The sequence below is a fragment of the Aythya fuligula genome, chromosome 8, assembly GCF_009819795.1.
Source record: "Aythya fuligula isolate bAytFul2 chromosome 8, bAytFul2.pri, whole genome shotgun sequence".
NCBI lineage: Eukaryota > Metazoa > Chordata > Aves > Anseriformes > Anatidae > Aythya > Aythya fuligula.
The window spans coordinates 30,511,594-30,534,154 of NC_045566.1; the positions used below are offsets into that span (position 1 = coordinate 30,511,594).

Here is a 22,561-nt window from a genome sequence, read left to right on the forward strand (position 1 = left end):
TGCAGTGTTTCTCAAAGGCAGCAGCAGCAAAGGAAAAAGCACCCCAGTAAGAAGTATGCTGTTTCCAAACAACGTTTTCTATATTAACTTACGAAATAATTTCCTTGACTGATTTAGTAGATGTAGTCTAGAACAGCAAAAGTGAATCCTTTCCATAAAAATCAGAGAATTTTAACCATTGTTAAGGTATCTTGTATAGTCTTATAATACAGCATTTTAGATAAAGTTATTTCATAAATTTCCCAAAATGGTTTGCATTCATACAAGGCAGAACAAAAAGCAGTAAAAGACTTCACAGAATCAAAGCTAGATTTTGTTTTCCTTGCAAAAATTAAAAAGTTTTCAAGAATGAAATCTTGATTGTTATTCCTAGAAGAAAACATAGAAACGTGCCAGGAAAATTGCACCATATCAGTGTTTTTTTTTTTTTTTTTTTTTTTTAAAAAAAAAAAAAAGAGAGACGTCAATATTCACTAGTTTTATAAAACATTGATCTGAGAAACCTGAGTGGAACACTTCAAACACACTGGTGGACAACAACCAAGTAACCAGTTTGCTCCTTCCTCATGTCAGTAGTTTGTTAAGTGCTCAGAACACACACGTAGCATTCATTTCTGTGAACTTCTGCTTATATTCCTCACTGGATAAGATCCTTAAAGCGTGGCCTTGGGTGCACAGGCAGTGTGGCTAGGGAAAGATAAGATCAGTACAGAGGTAATACCTTGTTTCCTTAACAGGAGCTTTTCATGGCAGAAATGTGCACTGGTTCAGTGAACCCAGATTATTTTCATAGCAGGAATTTCATTTTATGCATATGATCTCTAGTCAGATTTTCCATTTTTGTGAGTTTTAGCTTCCTCCTGTCCAACAAGACAAATAACTTTGTAGCATCCTTTTGTAATTTTGACCATCCACATCAAGTTCATAATATCCAAGACAACACTTGAGATAATCCAGGCGCTCTGGGCTGCAAACCCTAATCTCTGGAAACCCTCAGTTCCAAACGAAGAAATTACCCGGCTGTAATACATCGGTATGACGCCAATCCTCACCACGAAGAACACAACTGTCATCAGCACACCATTGATGATGTTGGCCTTTGAAGATTTGGGATATCCCAGTACTTCAAAAAACCACCTGCAAAAGAAGCGTACACACAGATGCCAGGCAGACTTAAAGCCATTTCAGTAAGATTGATTTTTATTTATTTAATTAATCGTGTATTTTTAATTGCTTCTAGCTTGTATTTCTAAGTTATTGTTTGCAAATTGCACCTGTAGCAATGTGGGGATCAGGCTCTTCTCCCACGCACCTAATGATAAGATGAGGGGAAATGGCCTGAAGTTGTGCCAGGGGAGGCTTAGATTGGATATTAGGAGAAATTTTTTTACTGAAATGGTTGTGTGGCATTAGGACAGGCTGCCCAGGGAAGTGGTTGAGTTGCCATCCCTCGTCTTCAAGAAACGTGTAAGTGCAAAATTTAGAAGCATGGTTTAGTGGTGGACTTGTCAGTACTAGGTTAAAGGTTAGACTAGATGACCTTAGAGGCCTCTTCCAACATGAATGACTCTATGAAATTCTTCTGCTTGGCTGAAAAAATCACCTAGTTGAGAGCTGCATGATACTGAGAACATTACAGCAATAACACGTACAAAATCCTGATTCAAACCAGTTCACAAGCAGTCTGCATTTCAACAACTACCATGTTATTACACTGTAATTCAAATTTATTTTTAAAATGATAAATAAAAACGTATTACTTGTTACTATAAATTGCACCAATAGGCAACTAGTGATATTTTTAAAGGTTTTTAAAATCTACAGTGATGTGCCAATATAGGTAACTGTAGGAGAAAAGGGTAACTGGACATCTGCTTAGTGATTTCCTCCTCCCAGCACATTCAAAAAGATAGAAGTCAGTAAATTACATTGATCATGAACATTTTACCCATCACTGTTGACAATTAATTACATAAATGCTGACACTAACATAAAGAGATCTGAATGTTTGGCATGGAAACAACCTCCAATTAGATAACCCTAACAACACAGACAGGAAATACAAGGAGAATACTTCAGTTCTGGGATCAGAATATCATTTGATATGTTGATATTGGGTCTTTTTTTGGTAACACTAAGAATGCAAACAAAAAACATAATGTAAATCATTATCCACAGCTTGCTGTCTTATGGATCTGGTTCTCTTCAAATTCAAGGAAAAAAAAAAATCATGCACTAATGAGATGACATCCCTTAGCGCAATGGACTTTATCATCTTCTACAGAGATTTCCATTTTTCTCAGAAAGCAGGAAATGTGGGTTTTCAAGGACACAGTCTCACCACAGGCATTTTATAACATATTGCTTTTAATTAATCTGAAAGGTTAGCAGCTGTATAGGTACCACTTCAACATTTCCAAGATTAAATCTATCTTAATAAGACAGTTGAGAGAACACTGACTGGGACGCGACTGTCAATATAGAAATCTATAGGATAATACCACCTTCAGATTACAAGGCCACCTTCCCACTACCCCCATTTTCTTACTCTCCTCTTCATTGTATCACTAAAATAAGCTTAAAAGAAGCTATGTCTCTTCTTTTCCCGATCCACAATATTGAAGAAATCCCTACTGAAATCACTGGCTTCTACTATAATAACTGACTAAACACCCATGCTAATAAACAATTTATGAATTTTTGTCATTCTGTAGTTTCACAAAAATTTAGCATTTGATATGAAGGATGGTCTACTCCAAAAGGGAGCTCAAGAGCAAATACACCAGTTATGCTGTTTGCAGCTATAGCAGCTAAAAGTTTTCATAGCAAACCAGTCTTCCAGGTAGTAGTCCTTAGTTGTGCAAGTTCCCTTTTAGCAGATGTTCAATGACAAAAATCTAAGTGAGAGGAATCACCATACTGAACAAAATTTTAAGAACAGTGTAAAAAAATCCACAACTGCTTACCGCTGATTGACAAAAGGAGTGGAGAACTCTGCAAGCAGACGGAAGTTTCCAAAATAGGCCAACAGACCTTTGCTCTAGTTAGACAAAGACAGAACAGACATAGAAAAATCAACAATCTAGCAGATAAACCTTGATTAAAGCCTCCAAGTATACACAGTGATAAAATGTCTCAACTGTTTTTATTAAAACTGACAGTAATCAAGTTTGATAGCTGTGGCAAACTTCCTTAAAATTTCAAAATTAAGTTTTCTACAGAAGATGCAACTGTCCTTCAGGTATCTTAACGAGTAGTTTTTTATTTTAAATAATTCTTTAAAAGATTTACAGGTAAATGGTAAAGGAAATCTAGAGAAGGCTACCTAGAGAAGACTGGCACAAATTGTCATAACTATATATATGTATAACTATAATGGCACTGCCCAAGAGGATTATAAATATTTTGGATTTCTCATGTTTAAACAAACCCAAACAGAAACACTACATGGAAGAAGAACATCCCTGCATTGTTTTAGAACTGCGATTTGCCAACATGAAGATGAATTGCTGGCTCTTATTTCGCAGCAGAAAGGGCACACAAAGCTCTTAATTCTTCTCCCCCCACCTCAGAGAAAACCTATTCCACTGTTTCTGTTGTAGCCCCTGCCATATCCTCCAAGATATGCAATAGCATGTCTTTTTTTTTTTTTTTTATGCCGGTATCCAGATAAGAGCATGGTACTTTTACACCGATACACGTTGCAACTGAACACTACCCTCCAAATGACAAAGTACAGAATCCTCTGTCTTATCTTCTGGTTGGGCTATGTGCTGGAAATAGTATCTCATTGCATAATGACTGGGTAAGCAGCACTTGGCAGGTAGAGAGATAAAATCATTTAAAAAACAAACACAAACAAAAACCCTCAGGCACACCACTAACAACCCACGGCATATGCCATCATTGCTTTTTCCCCCCATTGAAGGGGTTACCCCCCACTATTTCAGGCATTTCTCATAAGTTAGTACCACAGCAAACAGAAAAACTGTGTTCATTATCAAATTCTGTCCTAACTGCGAGAGCAATTTTCTAAATAAGATGCATGTGAGTAACAGAATTAGAGTAAGGCATAGACATCCGAGCGCAGAAACAACTACTGAATTTTCTGCATTAGGGATTACCCCTAGTAGTGGTATTTTCATTTCTCTAATATTCAGCTCTAATTCAGTTTCATCCACGATAACAGTAGTAGATATTATTTTTTAACTAGAAGCAGAGTATTTACTTGTCAGTGTACTTCATTCCCTTTAAACCACTACATGGAAAATCTGACTGTACTCTGATGTCTTGACACATTTTTAATACTGTAAGTGTAGGATTCATGAAGTAGGTAGGGAAAGAAGTGTTGTAAGTGATGCAAATGGTATTTTATAGCATTTCTTTATTTATTGAATGAGCTTTTCAGAAGAAATTCAGCAGTCTTAATCTGGAGTTCAGTGGGATTTCTACCAAATCACATACGCATCTTTGAGAAACACCAGCAGCAAAGTAGGAAAGAGTAACTAAGTTAGTCTTCAGCCTAGAGCAGCACCCTTCTCCTTCCCTCTTCTCGTTAATGTACGCCACAGATATTTAGAGATATAAAGAGTTAATAATCATCCACTGCTTCCCCAACAAAACAAGTTTAAAAAAGAAGTCCCAGAAAGTCAACAGCAATCTTTATAAAAAATACTGAATGAGAAATCTCAGACAGTTATAACAAAATTTAAAATTAGCCTATACTAAACAATGGATATGGTCCCTTTATTAGATACTCATGAACTTCATATAATAGCACATTTTTCAGGTCAGTGTACTAATATTACACATTAGCATGTCAGCTGTTCAGTAACTCAAAGTGGAATACATTTCAGAACCCTACCTACCATAACAGTAAAGTGTTTGTGTCTGGGTGACAAAACTGTGTGTAATAACAATTTTTTTTATTTTTCTTTTTAAATAAAAAGAAATACCCACTGAAAAAAACCACATCCAGCTGACCAGAGTTAGAGGTCACTGACCTATGGCCTTACAAATATGGAAACAAGCAGAACATAACCCACTGAAATCAGCTTCTTCTGATTTTCTAAATAAATATTCAGATTTGTGGTTTTATTTGAGATCCCTTTCCGTAACCATGTAAAAGCCCCTCAAAGTTTCTTTACAGCAGAAACTGAGAAGAGCTTCCAAATGACTGATAAAACCATTTATAAAGTAGTGATGATTGGAAATATAAACATGTCTTTCAGAGGTAGTATACCAACCAGTGAATAACTTTTTTAAATATTAAGCAAATGAGATTCATAAAAGCATTGTCTTCAATCTCATCTGCTTGTTATGTTGCTAGAAAATACAGTACTCACCAGTACAAAATAGTAAGCATACAGAGCCGCCAAGTGATGTATTACAAAAAATTTGTCACCAATTGCCTTCCAGTAGTAAATAATAAGCAACAGATCTACAAGAAAAAAGTAATCATGTTAAAGAACAAGTTAGTGCACTACCATTTAACTGAGAACAGTGTTTCTTTAAGTTTCTAGGAGGTATGAATGCAAATATATGGTACCAGTAGAAATGCAATTAATTAGTTATCTCTGAAGAGAACACCTTTATCCCAAAGGCTTTCCTTTATGTAGGAAAAGCTCTGACAAAGCATAAGCAACGATGTTCTTCCAACAGTTGCCATGAATTATTTTTCGTATCAGTGGAAGTACAGGAGCAATACCTTTAGCTGAAATATTCTGGAAGGAAAAAGTGGATCCAAGATCTCATAGCAAGACTCCACACTTATAAATCCAAAAATCTGGAAGAAGTGACCCCCAAAAAATAAGGGGGATGGGGAAGGAAGGGGCATAGCCGATGTACAAATGCATACAATAAATGCAAGGGAATTTGTGTATCAAAAAAATTGTATTAGCAAACAGGGAACCATTAACCAAAATATTTTGCAAGAGACACTTGGAACGAGAAGCATGTTCATCTTAATCAGACTTTTCCAATTACTGCCAAAGTGATACTGTGGACATGAGCTAATGGTGTAAGGAAAGCTTTGACAACCAAGGTTTTCTTGCCCTGGGGATAATTCAGAAGATTTTCTGTTCTAAACTGGAATAAGCCATTTCTGCCTCTACTTTCTCCAAATAAACAAACACTTGGTACTTTGAATGGAATACTAATGATCAAGGTTCAAAATCAAAGACCTTACCCCTATGCTTTTCTTAACTCCAGTGAATGCCTTGATCTCTTTTAGATTGGCTGTCCTCAGGCAGGACTCTATATTATCTGATACAGCTGCTCCATTTCCTATTAATAATTTAACTATGTAAGGAAGTAAAAGAGAATCAGCGGCCAGGTTCAGGTCTCTGTTCAAAGGCATTCATTAATTCATAATGAAACTCTGGTGTGTAATTATTCAGAAATAGACACCAATGAATTTAAACACAGAAGATGAAGTTCCTCTCACAGACAAACCAGAGACTTAAAAAAAGCCACACTTTAACAGGGTGTACTGATTACCAAGTTATCAATTCCATTACAGTGAGAAACCTAGTGTGTACGATAATCAAGTATATAGGCAGTCTGATCAAAGACTTCATCCAAATACGCAGTTTTCCCTGAAAATAGTCCAAGTTACGAAGTTTGGTAAGTCAGTATTCCTCAGACACAATACAAGTTCCAAATAATTTTGTAACAAAATTCCCGTGACAATTTTAGTTGACAGTAAACAATTAAGAACTCTAACATATCTAAGGGTTAATGCAGTATTAAGAAATAATTAAAAATTTGAAGTTTTATACACGATTAAATTTTGTCTTAAAATGAGATGAGAAGGTGGGCAGGTGAGATCCTATGGCATCATTTGCCTCAGCTTGTATTAAGGGTTATTAAAATTCCCCTGCCAGTATTTTCAGGCCATAAGAAGAAACATGCAATAAAAGTGCTCCAAGGTCTAGGCACTCTGAGTGAGTGAAGAGCAACCCCTTTAACACCTTCTGAACTGGCTGAAGTACAAAAAATTAGCCGGAGTTGGTGGCTATTTATCTAACTGTCACAAAGCCACGCTATGGCACTTCCTCAGGGCTTGGGGAGACGACATTCCCATCTTTCACATCTGCAGGCAAGATCCTGTGATTTCACCACAGCCCAGAACTCCATTACAATACCGTTTCTGCTGCGGCTTTTAAAATTGCTGTATACATATCACATCTCCAGCGTAGTGACTTAATATAAATATATAGGTTAAGCGCATTATATAGACATTGCATAATTACCAGAAATGAGGTAGCCTGTGGTAATAGCAATATTCAGTTGCACCATTGAAGGGTCACCCCTGTAAACACACCAAAAACGCAGTTATAACCTTTATAACAAGGTAATTTGCAGAGACCGTACGGATATCAAGCATCATTACGTCCAACGGGTCACATAATATTTGGCCCAACAGTAAGACATTATGACTTTTGGCTGAAGATGATCCTCGTCACAAAAATGGATTCCTTTTTCACCCAGATAGAAGACATCTGTCTACTAGCTACCCTAACCAGGACTATCCCTGGCCTTGGGGCAGAGACCCCAATAGCCTTGCTGGAGTCTAGAACTGAAACCCAGCAAGTCTCCTGAGCTGGCTTCTCTGGCCTAAGCGAATAAAAGCACACAGCCCAGGCGGTGTCTCTTAGCACTTCAGCTGACACTCTACATCCCCATTTTTGTTCTTCTGCCAGTATTAAAACTTTGTTGCGGATGACAAAAATAACTCGCTCAGCTGATGCTTTTCACATTTGTAAGAGGATGGATGCTTATAGAAATAAACAGAATAGAAAGAGACATGAAAGGAATTATGTGCCTGCTCTTTGAAGCCAAGGAACCTTCCAGCAGAAATGTTTCTGGCATAGTTTCCCACCTCCTGTACCTTCCCTTTTGGTGCCAAACATTCAGCAGGCAAAGCTCTTAGTAACAAACATACAACTTCAGTTCCTCTGGGATGTTCAACACACCCAAACTCGTGAACACTGCTCAAGGGGAGGAAGCATTCACATCACAGTAAATAACTTTTTTGTTCTTTCTTCGGTTGTTCTCTGTACATACCTACCTTGAGGAGTTTGGTAAGCAATTCTCTCTTTCTCTCCATAAAGATATGTATATATACACACATACATATATTAAACTAAGTTGTGTATCTAGTCTAGATATGTTTTGTGTACGTATGAATTGAGCTTCAAGGTACAGACCTACAGATTTATAGAAAGTGGGCTGCCCAGGACAGGCTATGAAAGCAGTCTTTGTTGCAAAACTTTTAAGAAAAAAAAAAAAAAAAGAATGTGTGTTTAAATCAACCTTCAATACAAAGTCCACCCTAGCTAGAAAGCAGTAAAATGCTATTACTTAGCTATTACTTCTTAATCCTACTGGAATGAAACAATGGGAGAGATTTCCTGTATTATTACAATCTCTTCTCTAAATCTTAAGTCTTTCTTGGTGTCTAAAACTAATTGGTTGCTTGAGCGAGAGGATAGCTTACAAGAAAATGGAAGGACTCACAACAACAGAATTTTGCCGTGAGCTGAGGAGAAACATTACCAGGAGAGCCTGGAGCTGTGTCCAGCTCTTAACAGAGGCCATGCAACAGGCTCTCAACTACAATCTGAGACAGGAGCATTTTTCACAGGCTTCAAAACCTGGTTTCATGTAGGCTGTGGGCTAAGTGCTCCTTCAGATGTAACTCCTCAGAAAGTCACAGCTAGATGCGGAGCAGAGATGTGTTCTCACAACCTCAGGCAGTGTGTGAATAGTTCCAGTCCTTTGTTAGGGCTCCAAGCTGCAGCAGTGGCTGCACCAAGCTGTAACTTGCGAGCACACCCAGATCAATTCAGCACAACCACCCAGGTTGAGCCTGCACTCAGTATCCTTCATTTTCTTATCCAGAGAGGACACAAAGGTCTGAGCGTATGAAATTGTTTCCCCGATACTGGTAAACAAGACTTAACTGGAAGAAACACCTCCCTTCAGCCTTTCCATGAGAATGATCACCTTGCAGCAAGCCCTCTCTAGGCTTGCTAAACCATCTCAACAACGTACACCACTGCACTACCCATTTGTCACCTCCCAATACCTTCAAGAAGAGTCAGTCCATGTCAGATTGCCAGTTAATCTCAATTAATGGAAAACGCAGAATTTAGCCTAAAATTTTCTGGATTCCTGATCTGTTTGAATGGGAAGTGCAACAGAGCTTATGAGCTTTGATGTTTGCAGCCAAGTTTTGATGCAAGCCAGTACCAGGAATGAGAAGCAGGGAGTGACCTAAAAAAGAAGAGAAGAGCTCTCTCGTTTGTGATTGCTAAGGAGGTGTGCATGGCAAATGAGTACACAGGAACATGCACAGGCAGATATAATGAACAAAAGTCCACATGACCAACTTTCTTCAAACTTTTCTGCAGATACGATCATGCTAGATAAAAACAAAACGCTAACTGAACATCAGACTTCACAAAGTTTAATGATTTTCAAGTGGACAGTTGCATGAAAAAGCCTGCCCTTTCGTGAAGCTGCAACTCATTTCATTTATTTACACTGCCTCCCTCTCCTTATCTAATCTCTGCCACCTCCACATTTTCTACAATGTTATTCTCATCACCTCAAAAACAATTTCCACATCACCTATGTTACCAACTCTGTATTACATACAGAAAACAAGGCAAAGTGTTACAGGAAGTCCTAGACCATCAAAAAAGGTGTGCATACACAAGGCTAACACGTCTCTAATTTATGGATGCTCTAGTCTTTATTATCCTTTGTTAGGATCTGCAGGATCTAGTTTCAGGCATTACCTCAGAGCAATACCACGTGCTCTCTCCATTGGACCCAAAGCCTTAGCAGGAGTCCTGATCCTTTTTCAGACCTACAGGTACCAGCAGCAGCATGCATTTAAGCTTCATATGAGCTCTGAAATTGGGCTGACAGGTTGAGACTCAGAACCTGTGATTTTCCATTAGAGGTAGAGATAGATGTAAGCCCTGCAGAGAATAACTGGACATGGTCAGACAGTCAACAACTGCACAAAGATGGTGGCAATAGCTATGGGGAAAGAGTGCCCATATCAAAACCTTCCCAGCAGTCTAACATTGGAGCACCTGAGTAATGTTCTCAGGCTACATGAGTGCAAGAGAGCTGCATCAAGGATTCCTGGGCATTTACTCAAAAAATAGACTTTACTCCGTAAACAATGATCAGAATACAGAAATATCTAACATTAACTTTTTTTTTTCATTCTTATAAAGTTTGAGAAAAGTTGTTTTCTATTTATTTTTATTTTTTTTACTGGATTTATACCAGCATAATTTTGTAAAAAAGAAGACTATCATCACAAAGTGGTTTTTATTTCTGCCATTCGTGATTTCTTTTGTACTGCTTAGAACAAAGCCTACTCAAACAAACCATGATAAAAGCTTGTATCAGATAAAGCTTACCACAACACATACACTGAGCAAGTTATAACAGCCTCCTTTTCATCATGGTTAACAGATCTCATAACATATTCAGTGTATTTGGTTTCTCTAAAGATACTAGTATATAAAGAAAAAAATCCAAGACTGCCAGCAATTTAATCCTGTTTCACTACATCCATGAGAGGCCAATGTTGTTAAATTTGTGTTATGAATTAGTGTTGCATTTATGAAAGCCACATAACAAGTCAGTGGCAGAGATATGATCAGAATTCATAGCTTCAAGCACCCAATTCTGTCTAGTCCACACTGCACTTCCATTAGTTTACAGTATCAAAAGAGCAGAACAAGCATCAGCTGTTACATTTATCTAAGTTTAAACTGACTCATAATACAGTCCTTTGACAAGGTTAAAAACAGCAGCCTCTGACAAGACGTATAAAATTAAACTTATAGGAGGTAATCACTTTGCCAGAAAAATACGGCCTCTTCCTTCAGGGGGGAAAGAGTTTTCAGAGGGTAATGAGTGAGATGTCAAAAACACCAACTGCACTCTATAATTAATTAACACAAGAGTCATCTTATATCCCCCCCCCCAAAAAATAAGCATAAAATAAAACAAAAAACAACACAATGTAACTCAATATAACTAGAAATCACTAAAAGATTAACCTGAAAATAGAGTATTTGATAACTACAGAAAATATTATAAATTTATTAAACAATCCAATTCCTTATGAAAATAGCATTATTTTCATCTTATTTTTCTTAAACAAATATTGGTAGAAGCTTTTTGAGAGGCTGAAATACAAACATTTTAACTCATCACTTTCTACATGTATTTTTAAGTATGTAGTAGGCCCCACCAGCTTTTTCCTTTTTTTTTCCCAAGGCTATCAACAGCATTTCAATTTTGATTTAAAATGATTATACTAAATAGCATAGTTTCAGTCTTGTCAGCTTACACTTACATGCTCAGTTTTATGGATTAGTAATGTAATTTGCTATTCCAAATCAATTGCCTCTCTGTGAAGCGAATAAAGACAATAAGCTAAGGGATTAGCACTGACAAATAATTTGGAACTATCACGTTGTACAGACAAAAACGGACACATCACAACTGCGTACTTTAACAGAAAATAAAACAATTATTTCAGTAATTAATAAACAGCAAAACTGTTTTCCATTCTTAGTTATGATATTTTATTGCATAAGTGCAACATATACGCAAAATGTCTTACCAGAGATGGTCAGCGTTAACAGCGTCATCGTACAACAAAATATACAGACAAAACCCACCGACCACCAAGGCATGGAATGTGGACACTGTCCTGAAAGAGAGATTACAGTCACAAGGAGATACTGCCATTCACAACCTCCGTCATGTAGGATACATCTAAAGTCATGCTCAGTTGCATCTCTTCGTTATGCTACTACCAACGACTCATTTGATGTCAGGTGGGAAAGAGTCAAAAAGTAGAAAATACCTATTAAATAAAGGGGGAGGGGAGGGATGGTGACAAAGGAAGGGATGCATTGCACAGAAAGTGGGATCTTAAAGTACAGTAACTAAGATCTACATTTTTTCCCCCTGATTATCCCATATATTAATGGGTCCTTACAGACAATATGACATCCAGTTCTCAACAAATACTTACTGCACTGCACCATGTGCTGGAAAAACTAGAGGAAAGCACCTTGCATTTTATATTCAGATTGGCCGAGTGCTACAGCAGCCAGCTTCTCCGTCCTGGCACCAAGTTAACAGGTGGCCCAACACACATCTCCTGAGACCTCTTTCCAAAACGTGGGGCATTAAATTAAAAGTCTTATCAATGAACGTTTCAGAAAGAATTGCCAGAGCACTTGAAGTAGATTCTGTCCCTCCAAGAGAAAACTCACAAGCTATAGCTGCACATGTAACATGTAACAGCTGCAGGTTCTTACAGCCAGCAGCTCGCAGCCTTCCTTGAACAGTTTTATACTCCTCTTACACAGAATTGCAGCAGTCAGGGTTGCCTTGCCCATGCTCTAGTACTAAATACCCATGTCCAAAGATGTCAGCACTGAGCATACAGGCTGCAGGTGTAACGCAGATAAACACCGAAGGCCAACACGCCTGGAGAGCTGCCTGCCCTAGGGCACAGGAGGGCTCCTGCCAGCACGTGGCCAGGGCCACACTGCCCCTGTGCAGCCCCAAAGTATTCTTGGAAGGCAGAACAATGCGGTGGGCGCAGGTCCAGCTCAGGAGCCTCGTTCCTCTGGCCAGGGGTTGAACACTGCTATAAGCTGCACCTACGTGTGCAGCTGCTGACTGCTTTCCCACTTCCTAGCTAAGACTAGGACGAAAAAATGAAGTGCAACAGTATTTTTACTGAATGATGGATGGTATTTGAAAGATGAGAACTCTGAGTTAGGGCTGAGCGATCAGAAACTCCTTCGCACCACATCCACAGCAATACTTACACACAAGCGTACAGCTGCTGTTAGTTACTAGTCTTGTCTTTGTACGTATTGAATAAATGTATTTTGAAGTTATTCATAATTTAAATGTGCATATATCACTCTCCAGAGTCTCGACTCTACCACGCAAGGTATAAAAAACACCTTAATTCCTGTAGAATACTTTCCAAAGTAAGAAGGGTTTATAACCCTTAGTCTACTTCCAGGGGATGTATTATCTTCTCCTGGCATTAGAAGATTCTATCACTTTTCATGAAGGAAGTCTGCATTTACAATTTGCTTAAAAAGTGTATGATGCTATTTTCAGCAGCTTTTTCAGAAGTGTTCCAAAAACTGAATGGAGATTAATACAATATGAATATTCACGTGTAGCATGCTGGATAAAAACATGTACTAACCATTATAGCATGGGATTTTTTCTTTTCTTTTCCCCCAAAGAAAGAAAATAACGTTGTCAGAACCTTAATGATAATTAATTGTTTAATTAAAGCATCAACTCTTTCAACACAGAATTACAGAAGGCTAGGAACTTTGTGTCCTTGCTTAACATATTCTTTGCTTTAACAAAGCATGGCATATAAGATTAGCATTTAAGAAATACCCGAGGTTTTTGAACTTTAGGAGAGGAAATGCTGGAAGAAGTGAAATTTGCCCTAGCATATAGTTCATTAGTTTGCAGTTGCAGTTTGTCTTAGGAGTGGCTGCTTATTCAAACCTTAGTTTGGATAAGCTTACAACCTATACACAAACACAGCATTTAAAGAGGGAAAAAAAAAAAAAAAAGAGAGAGAGAGAGAATAAAGAAAGAAAGAAAGAGAGAAAGAAAGGAAGGCAGGAAGAAAGAAGAAAGCAGACTTCCTCCTTAACTTTGCACTTTGAAGTTTCTCCACAGAAGAGGAGACAGAAGGGAAACAGTGCAACACTCCATTTTAACATGGAATCTAGGTCAAGCTATCAAGCTCAGTACATTTCCTTGAAATTACTGTCAAAGCTTGCATCCTTTAACTCCTCATTAAACTGAAAAGAAAAAAAAAAAAAAAAAAGTTGCCCTGGTAAGTTGCATGCTTATTCCTTTACTACCTAATATACATATTTTTACAACTGCATAATAGCAATACAAATAAGTATTGTAGAAGGAGTGACAGGAATTTATGCCCAACAAACAAGAAAGTTATACTACATCCGTGTCAAAGTATAGCTTCTAACTCAGTTTGAGAATCTGCATAGTTAAGATCCCACAATCAGTTACTTATTGGCTCTTTATTCTTGGAAGGGCAGAATGAACAAATCCACAGCATGGAAAACACAAACCAGAGCTGCAGTTCAAATGCTTAATTCAAAAAACCCTCCAAACTAACAATATACTTTCAATGCTACAGCGCATTTCAGACAGATGCCCTGCTCCAGACCCAGCTGAGCTGATAAAAATGCAGAACCATCCTCTGTGCCAGTTTCCTTCAGGACTGCCAACAGAACCGTTTGTGTGAGCGCTCCCTACATCAGTTCAGTGTAAGACAAAAGAGCAAACACCTACTTTTAAATCACTTATGCTAACCAAACTGATTTTAACAGGCAATAGTAACTTTCTCCACCTGCATAGCTATATGCAGAATACATACACATCCATCTATATTCTGTGAATGCACAGAATACCCCTAGGGGCATCTTCTGATTTAAGTGAAACACTGGAGTGATGTAGCAGTTTGACAAAACACCGCATTTGGTTAGCAGAGTTAACAGTCCATCTCTTATAGAAACACAAGCACCATTAGCCAGCTGTTCTTTCACTTCATACCCTCCTCAGGTATAAAATCAACAAGCTGCTGATGAACCATGCCCTGAGTTTCATGCCTTCTAACTCCAGAACTCAGCATCGCACTGGACCATGACTCATCTCCGTGCTAACATCTACATCCTGCTATAAACTCCAAGCAAAATTGCAGAAAGAAGTAAAAAAGGGTACACCCAAGGTGCTTTACCAACTTGAGTAGTTAAACACCTTACTGCAAAGTAGCCCAGAGATTACAGAACAGCTTATTTCCAGCAGACTTGTGATCTGTGAAACAATTTGTATGTTGTTATGCAAAGCACTGCAACTTAGCATCGTGCTACCGGGCATGGGATATGTCCTCAGAAACCCTATTATGCAATTCAAGGGTCACTTGATGTGGCTTTGAGACAAAGGTTCAGCTCCAACATGATAAAAGTTTAGTTTAGTTTCCTTGTCAACCTTTATTATTGATTTTGAACACAGAGATAAACCTCAGCTTACATTGATATGATGAACCGGCAACCTAAAGAGATGTTCTAGCAGATAAACAATTATTCAAAGATCGAACCGAAATTAAGATGGTGCCTCTAAAAGCACTGCAAGTGGACATTTGCCAAATGGAAGGACAAGACTATTTGAGTTACTAATGCTTCATAGATCAGTGGAAATAACTTTAAAAGTATCTACCTGATAATGCCTCTGAATGGCACAGGGGAGGAAAAGTATAAGACTAATGCATTTGGAATGCAGTTACAGCAGTGCAATACAAAATTTTGAACTCAGGATTTGAGAAACACCTGAAAAACATCTGAACATTATAATAGGCTACTCAAGCATGAAGTTGTACTATATCAATTCCTTTCAACTGTAGAAACTTGTGTACTATATATGTATAACCTTTCAGAGTATTGTATTGCAAACAAAACCTCGGTGACCTGTTTGCAATTACTACCCTATACTTCCTCTGTGGCTTAAAAGTGAGGAAAGCATTCATCCCGAAAAGACTCCCTGGACTGAACAAGCTGCTACCAGCGCTCCGCCTGAAGGACAAGTGTAATACACCTGGATATATCCCAGCGACAGGACTGAAGAAACACAAAGGGAATGGAGAAGGGTTTTAGAGCAAGTTTCGACAACTCCTTTCCAAACACTTACCTGGTGTCTCGTAATGTCCTCCTCCTCTTCTTGCAGTCCCCTTCCCCACCAAAATACCCACATAGCTGTCCTGTAACTATAGCATAACGCTGCCTCACCGCAGTGCTACACTGATGATTCAGCAAATTTCTTTGAAAACCCAAACTTACCCAAAGCAGGTTGTAGCAGTAGAATGGGAGAAGAGAGCAACTTGCATTTAGATCACAGAATAAATTGGAACATAGATAATTTTCATTTATGTTTGGGGAAAAGGAATTCTGTACTTCTCCAACTAGAAGCATCAGAGAGAAACCATTTAAAATTAATCCACATGAGCTTAGTCCCTGTCAGCGGTCACCGTTTTCTTTTTTAAACTTACCTTGTCATTTGCATATCACTGTCTAAAGAAGTGTTTATCATACAAGTGTTAATGCTCCATGCCTACGCAGGGGCCTCAGCATTTTACCAGCAGAACTGTCCTGCTGATCACCGAGCGCGTTTAACTAAATGATGTTATGAGCAGTTTTAGACATATACACATGCAGGTGGTTCAAATGTTGAAAAGAGCAGATAGTTCATTAGCTGTAGTTTGTTTTCAACACTTTACCTTGAATTCCATTCGATCTTCCTTTTCTGGCTGAGATTGTTAAAACCAGGTGTTATCCGTGTTGATAACCAAGAACTTAAAACATGGAACAGGAACTGAAACGTGGTAAAACTGGCAAGAGCAATACCAATAGTCAGGTTGCTGAAGGAAGCCATTGTTTTTCAGCCTGCAAAGAGAAGCATCAGGTAATTTCAGTCCATCATCCGTTTAACTGTTTTAATCAGGCACAGTGTGTTATTGACAGCTAACTTATCAACATAAATACTATTCAATAAGAATATAAAAGTATCCCCAAACTTTTTTTTTTCTTTTTTTTTCTTTTTTTTTACTGTAAAGTTGTAGTGTTGTGGATTTTTGTTTATCTTTGCATGGTATGCATCCAACTTGAGCTTCCCAATTTCTGCTACTGGATCCCCCCTGCCCTGAACAATGGAAGTGCTGGCTCAGTAGCCCCTGCTCCTGTCCCAAGAAGCTCCGAAGTTAAAACCCATCTCACCCTTAACAGATTGACGGCTACCAACAGGATTTTGAAAGCAACAGCAAAATCACGTAAGCATATAGAAAGATTTCCAGGTCAGCTGAGAAGGCTTCAGGAAGTATTAACCTCACTGCAGCTTTGTTTTTGTACTTCATAGGGACAGGAGCTCTCAGTCCACACTTCTGTTCACAGCTGAGGGCTCCTCCTTGCCATATCATGCAAGCTATGAGATTCGAGCTTTTTTCTTTACATGGAAAGCTAAACTTTGTGCAATTTCTGAGCACACTGAAAAACTTCCTATCATCAGGGCTAATGCATTTTTCAGACACTGTGTTGTTTAGCTACTTTATGAGGCCTAAATCAATAGCTGAACAATTCCAAACACAAATAACAGTCTGTAAATACTTGAAGTCATTTCTCAGAAGCCTCCAGTACTTTGCAAGGCAAAATGGTATTTTCCCAGAAGTCACAAACTTCTGACATATATCTCTGGTTTGATGGTGTGGAGAAGTGTTTTATATTCCGTGACTGACAAAGGTCACAAACTCATAAAAAGTCAATTTCTATTAAGTTGAACAGAAAAGTGGAAGAAAGCCACAAACAAATGGCTTGCTCAAAAATAATATTTTTAATTAAGTAACAGTATAACTACTGTCACTCCTTTGATTTTTTTTTTCTGAAGAAAACATCTAAAAGTAAAATGCAGACTTAGAGGCTAGCATAATTTGATGTTATTACAACAACTAGTGATAGCAAAAACTGATATAATAATATAGTACACTTATGTCCACATTCAGTTCACATGCATTATACAATGAGGGAATGTGTATTAGAGTTTTAAAACTGTATCTGCATTGCAGATAGAAAGAAACTTGAGCTTCAGGGAGAGACAAAAAGAAATAAAAGTCCATTATTTACAATAATAGCTTCCAAAAAAAATTAAGTGCAATAGTGTAGGCATGCGGGGTAGCTGGTGAGTGAGCGTATGGAAATGCTTTGCATTTAAACTGAAAACTTTAACAAATGTGTGCTATCTATAAATAGGAGCTAAACAATAAGGAAGAATGCACTTTTGTCTTCAAAGTTTTAGAAGCAGAAGGTTGAATTGTCTCAAAATCTCCCCCCCTTTTTTTTAAAAAAAAAAAAGTGAATTACCTAAAACATTCTCAGAGCAACACCTACCATAAAAGCTACAGGTGTGTGAGCAGAGTGCAGCTCAGACACAAGTAGATCTCTCGAATGAAACCCACACCCATATCATATGGATTTCAAGAGCGTACCTCAGCCCAGCTTTAATCCAGTCCTAGGGACCCCACACTTGTTAGATTGCATTTGATGTGCTCTCTGGGTGCATCTCCCTGCTTAGAGCAATGCAGAAGGACACCTGCCTACAAGCTCCGGGACTACTATGCAACACAAACCAAAAGGCAGTAAGTGGGCACGATGCAAAGATGCGGTTTGTGAAGTGCACTTTTACTCCACGTTAAGATTTGAAAGTACACACGCTGCAATGCACTGCAACAAAGTTTGGTTCATTCCAGTTGTTTATCTGATGTCCCGTTCTAGTTCAGCAGCATACCAGCCTTTTGTACTTTTTAACGCTAGTCTACCTGAAACTTTCAATTTCAAATACTAACTGAAAGTATTCAAATATATTTCAAATACTATCCTGGAAGTTCTGCATTCTCGCAATTATGTTTATGGAGTTCTCCCCATACTTCTCCATTTGCCTCCACTGGCCAAGAGGACACAAAGTACACTGCAATGCAGTTTTTAGTACTGGAGACAATGGGTTCAAAGTCTCATTTTCTAAAAAACTTTTCAATTTGAAGGAATAAAACAATCAGTGAAGTTTTATAACCTCCAATTTAAGCCCATTGAAAAACATCGCATGGTGCCCATTCCAGACGCTGCGCCTGGGGCCAGAACTTTGTTATTACATCTTTAATTTGTAGTAATAAAGTCCTCTCCTGGACCACTTAAAGAAAAAGTCAGTCTGCCTGATTTCCAATGTGTGTGAAAGAAGCCAAAATGCATGTTGAAGCCAAATCTCCTCAGAAAAATATCAAAGGCAGTGAACACAAAACACACCTACCTTATCCTTTTGACCAGAATATTAACAATTCTCATGCCACCAATTTTATTCATCTGCCATGACTACACTAGTATCCCTGACTTTGAAAGACACTAACAATTTCTTGGACAGAAGATATCCATGTTTTCTTTTGTTCCCTTAGCACCAGAAGATTTTGTTAAGTACGTAATATTTCAGTGCATGGCGGATGCTCATTTCAGTACAGGAGATTAGGGAGTTACACCAAAAAAAAAAAAAAAAAAACCCACTCCCAACTATCCCTTGCAAGAAATGAACTAAAGGAGTTGCTTTTTCTTCTATGGAGATTGTACATGGATTTTGTTTTAAGAAAAAGCACTTGTGTGGGAAGTACATGATCTGGCTTTCAGAAGTATTATGTGCGTTCACCTCTCAGCACTTTTAGTAGCAAGCACAGAAAGAACCACAATGCCAGCAAGGGAGGAAGGTATCATGGCAGCAAAGAAAGTAGTCACCCGGCCCCTACGGTTGGTCTGACAGGTACTAAGAAGAGTTTTGCAATACTGATTTCAGAAGGCGATTTCATACATGCTTTATCAACACACTGTTCATGCACATAAAGTGCCAAAGTCCAGGAATAATTTCATATTTTACTTTGGCAAATTAAGAGCGCTGGATTTTAATCCAATTCAAGAACCAGGTTTTAGGACACAATGTTTTATATGAAATGGAAGAACAGTTCAGCTACAAACATTTTCTAAGTTGTTTTCAGCTATATCCTGTTTAATTAAATTAACCGCTGCTTACCAGATTTCACTTTAAATAAGCAAAATCATTCTCTTTGTTGAACTAAACTTTATCATTTAAAAGTACCATAATATGCTTCCGATTACATGATTTCTTTGTCCTGAGGAAAAAAAAATCACTAATGTAAGTCAAAAGTGGGTTTCAACTATGCTATTTTTTTCTGCCCCACTATCTTCTCATGGCTGTCCAGCAAAGTCCAGTCTAGATACAGCACTTCATGGATTATATATGAGCTGACACATTATCCCACAAACTGCATAGTCATTGATTACCATTCAGTCAGCAGATACAGTTTTTGAGCTACTGGCAGGTGGGGCAGCGGGTGTTAGTGTAACTACTTTGTAATTCAGCAAACAAGTAATGTACCAGGGTTGGTTCTTCACCATGAGGTATTTAACAGCAGTCTTTCCCTTGTTAACCCAAAATTTGCTGTCTTAACCATTCAGCTAGACAGTAAGTACAGGTGGTCCAAACTTTGCTCTTGCATCTTTTCAACATAGTCTTCATGTAAATAAATGTCATCAAAAGCTTGAAACTAACAAATTCCAGCAAGGTATTAGTTACATGTGTCTAGCACAGTATCAGATTGCTGTGTTGACCCCACTAATTTTGAAGAAGCTAATAACAGAGCTTTTCAATAGCATTCAGAAAGCAATGAAAATGCAATCTTTTCATCCGGTATTAACATTCTGTGGTTTTCCTGTGATTCTGTTTCTCCTTTAGGATAAATAAGAGCACTAGAATTACACATATGTATATGACGACTCAAAATTCATTCGCCCCAATGTGAAACCATTACCAACTCCTAACAGGAGCAAGTCAGCACTTGGTGAGAGTACAAAGGAGCAGAAGAGTTACCAAGCGCTTCTACCATCAATGGCATTTGGTGTTTATGCTTTCCCTGCTGATACCAATCTTCCACAACACAAACGTAAGACATGCTATCGCATAACCACAAGCCATAGTGTGGAGGTGCAGAGCAAGGTGCATGGCCCACAGCCCGCTGCCTTTAGGACTAGAGTGCCCAATGCCCAGCCGAGATTAGGTGGCGAAGCCGCTACCGATCCCAGGACACCCACCCAGCCCTAAGTTCCCCTGACCTGCTGAAAACCGAAAGCTAAACCCAATCCTCATAGAAAAACTCGCCACGATAAGTTGCTACTAGAGGCTGCGGGCTCGCTTTATAGCCAGCCTCACACCGCACCACCTGCGCTGCTCCAGCGCTGCCACGTCGCTGCTGCCCTGCGGGACGGCTCCGGGCTCGCTGCGGCAGCACCGCGGGGGCACCGCGGCACGGCACGGGCGGCACAGCCTGCGCCATCCCCTCCTCTCCCTCCCCTCCTCCGCAGCGACACCGGCGCCCCGAGCCCCGCGGGATCCCCAGCCCCGAGGCGCTGCCGCCGGCCCCCGGAGAGGCCGGGTGGGTCCCGGGGGGCGCGGAGGGGCCGGGCCCGTTACCTGCTCCCGGGGCAGCCCCGCGGGCTGGGGCCGCCGCACAGCTCCGCGCACCGGGGCACCGGGGCCGGGCCGAGGGAGGGGAGGGGAGAGGAGGGCAGAGGAGAGGCGGGGGCCGCCGGGGCCGCCCCCGCCGTGCCTCCCCGCTGGATGCTCCGCCGGCGGCGGCGGGGCTCGGGTTACGGCAGGCGGGGCCTTAAAGCGGCCGAGCCGCCGCCGCCAGCGGCTGCGGCTGCCGCTGCCCCCCGGGAGCCCGCTCCCCGCCCGGCGCCCCAAACCTGCCCCCCGGCCCCAAACGCCGCCGGCAGCGGCTCCCGGTAAGGTCTCGGGGAGTGGGGGTGGGGGGGGCGCTTCTCCTCCGGCGCTGCTGACACCAGCTATTGCTGAACCCAAAGGCTGGGATGGTTTTGGCCAATTAGTTTTCGTTTCGCATCTTTGAATTGTCACGTATTGAGAAAACCAAGCCAAATCCTGCTAACGCAAGGAGATACCGTGATGATCAACGGGCTTATTTAACTTTTCCCAGGAAATGGCAAATGTTATGGACTGGAAAGCGTAACGCTAATCATTCCATTTCTTTCTGTATACTTCTACTTTCATATGCCTCCCAAACCACTTCAAGCTTCCCTTTGCCATTAAGGATGTCTGATCTTCAAGATCAAGAATGGCCAAGTTCTCTTCTCTAAAACGATTAACATTAAAGGCATTCAGATACACCTTGCGATGAAATAAGCTGCACACGCCCCAGAAACCATCTGCCCCAACTGCATACACTGATCCCTCTTGCAAGATGTCCCCCACGGCAGGAATGCAAGGGCTTAAATCCCACGTTGCCTTACCGCCGCCAGCCAGAATGCAGGTATGGATATTGGGCCATTGAGTCATCCCTCTGGAAACGGCAACCTGTAGGAGGTGGGCAGGGCACACCACCAGCATCTGCCATTGTTTCAGGCTACTTCAGCTTAATCTGTTGCTAAACTTATAAATCATCTGCCAGAAACATATTTGTGTAAAGATGAGAACTACTGAAGTTTGACTTCCAATGGACTTGTGTCTTATGGCCGACTGACTTTTCTGAACTACAAGGCATGCTCAGCTGAGTAAAGCTGAGATCCTGATCCTGCTCCCAAATTCTTCCATTCCAGAAACAGATGGATAAATACAGCAATAGAATATAAACACAACTTCTTAATGAAATTAGGATAAAATCCTCGGCTTTTACTCTGATGTCCTATCATGTCACTCTTCATATAATGAAAGATTTCAACCTACTTTCTTTCATATATGTCTGCAGTTTCTAGCAAAACAGAACGGTCATTACAAGCTAAGAACAGCATGGTGGAATCATAAACCACTTACAAGATGACAAACT

The 22,561-nt window shown here is 39.7% G+C and overlaps 1 protein-coding gene across 2 annotated transcripts; it reads right to left on the bottom strand.

The window, feature by feature from the left end:
- Window positions 1–444: 444 nt before the first annotated feature.
- TLCD4 (TLC domain containing 4) lies at window positions 445–21,253 on the bottom strand. Of its 2 annotated transcripts, none has more exons than XM_032192594.1 (7): window positions 21,193–21,253; window positions 16,397–16,562; window positions 11,663–11,752; window positions 7,254–7,312; window positions 5,346–5,440; window positions 2,967–3,040; window positions 445–1,137 (listed from the first exon to the last, which is right to left on the bottom strand). In XM_032192594.1, the coding sequence occupies exons 2-7, from the start codon at window positions 16,549–16,551 to the stop codon at window positions 822–824; spliced, it is 789 nt and encodes a 262-aa protein (XP_032048485.1). In that variant the 5' UTR covers window positions 16,552–16,562; window positions 21,193–21,253; the 3' UTR covers window positions 445–821. The 2 variants fall into 2 exon arrangements, with proteins under 2 accessions (XP_032048485.1, XP_032048486.1); XM_032192595.1 differs by lacking the exon at window positions 21,193–21,253 and adding an exon at window positions 19,735–19,822.
- Between the last annotated feature and the right edge of the window lie 1,308 nt (window positions 21,254–22,561).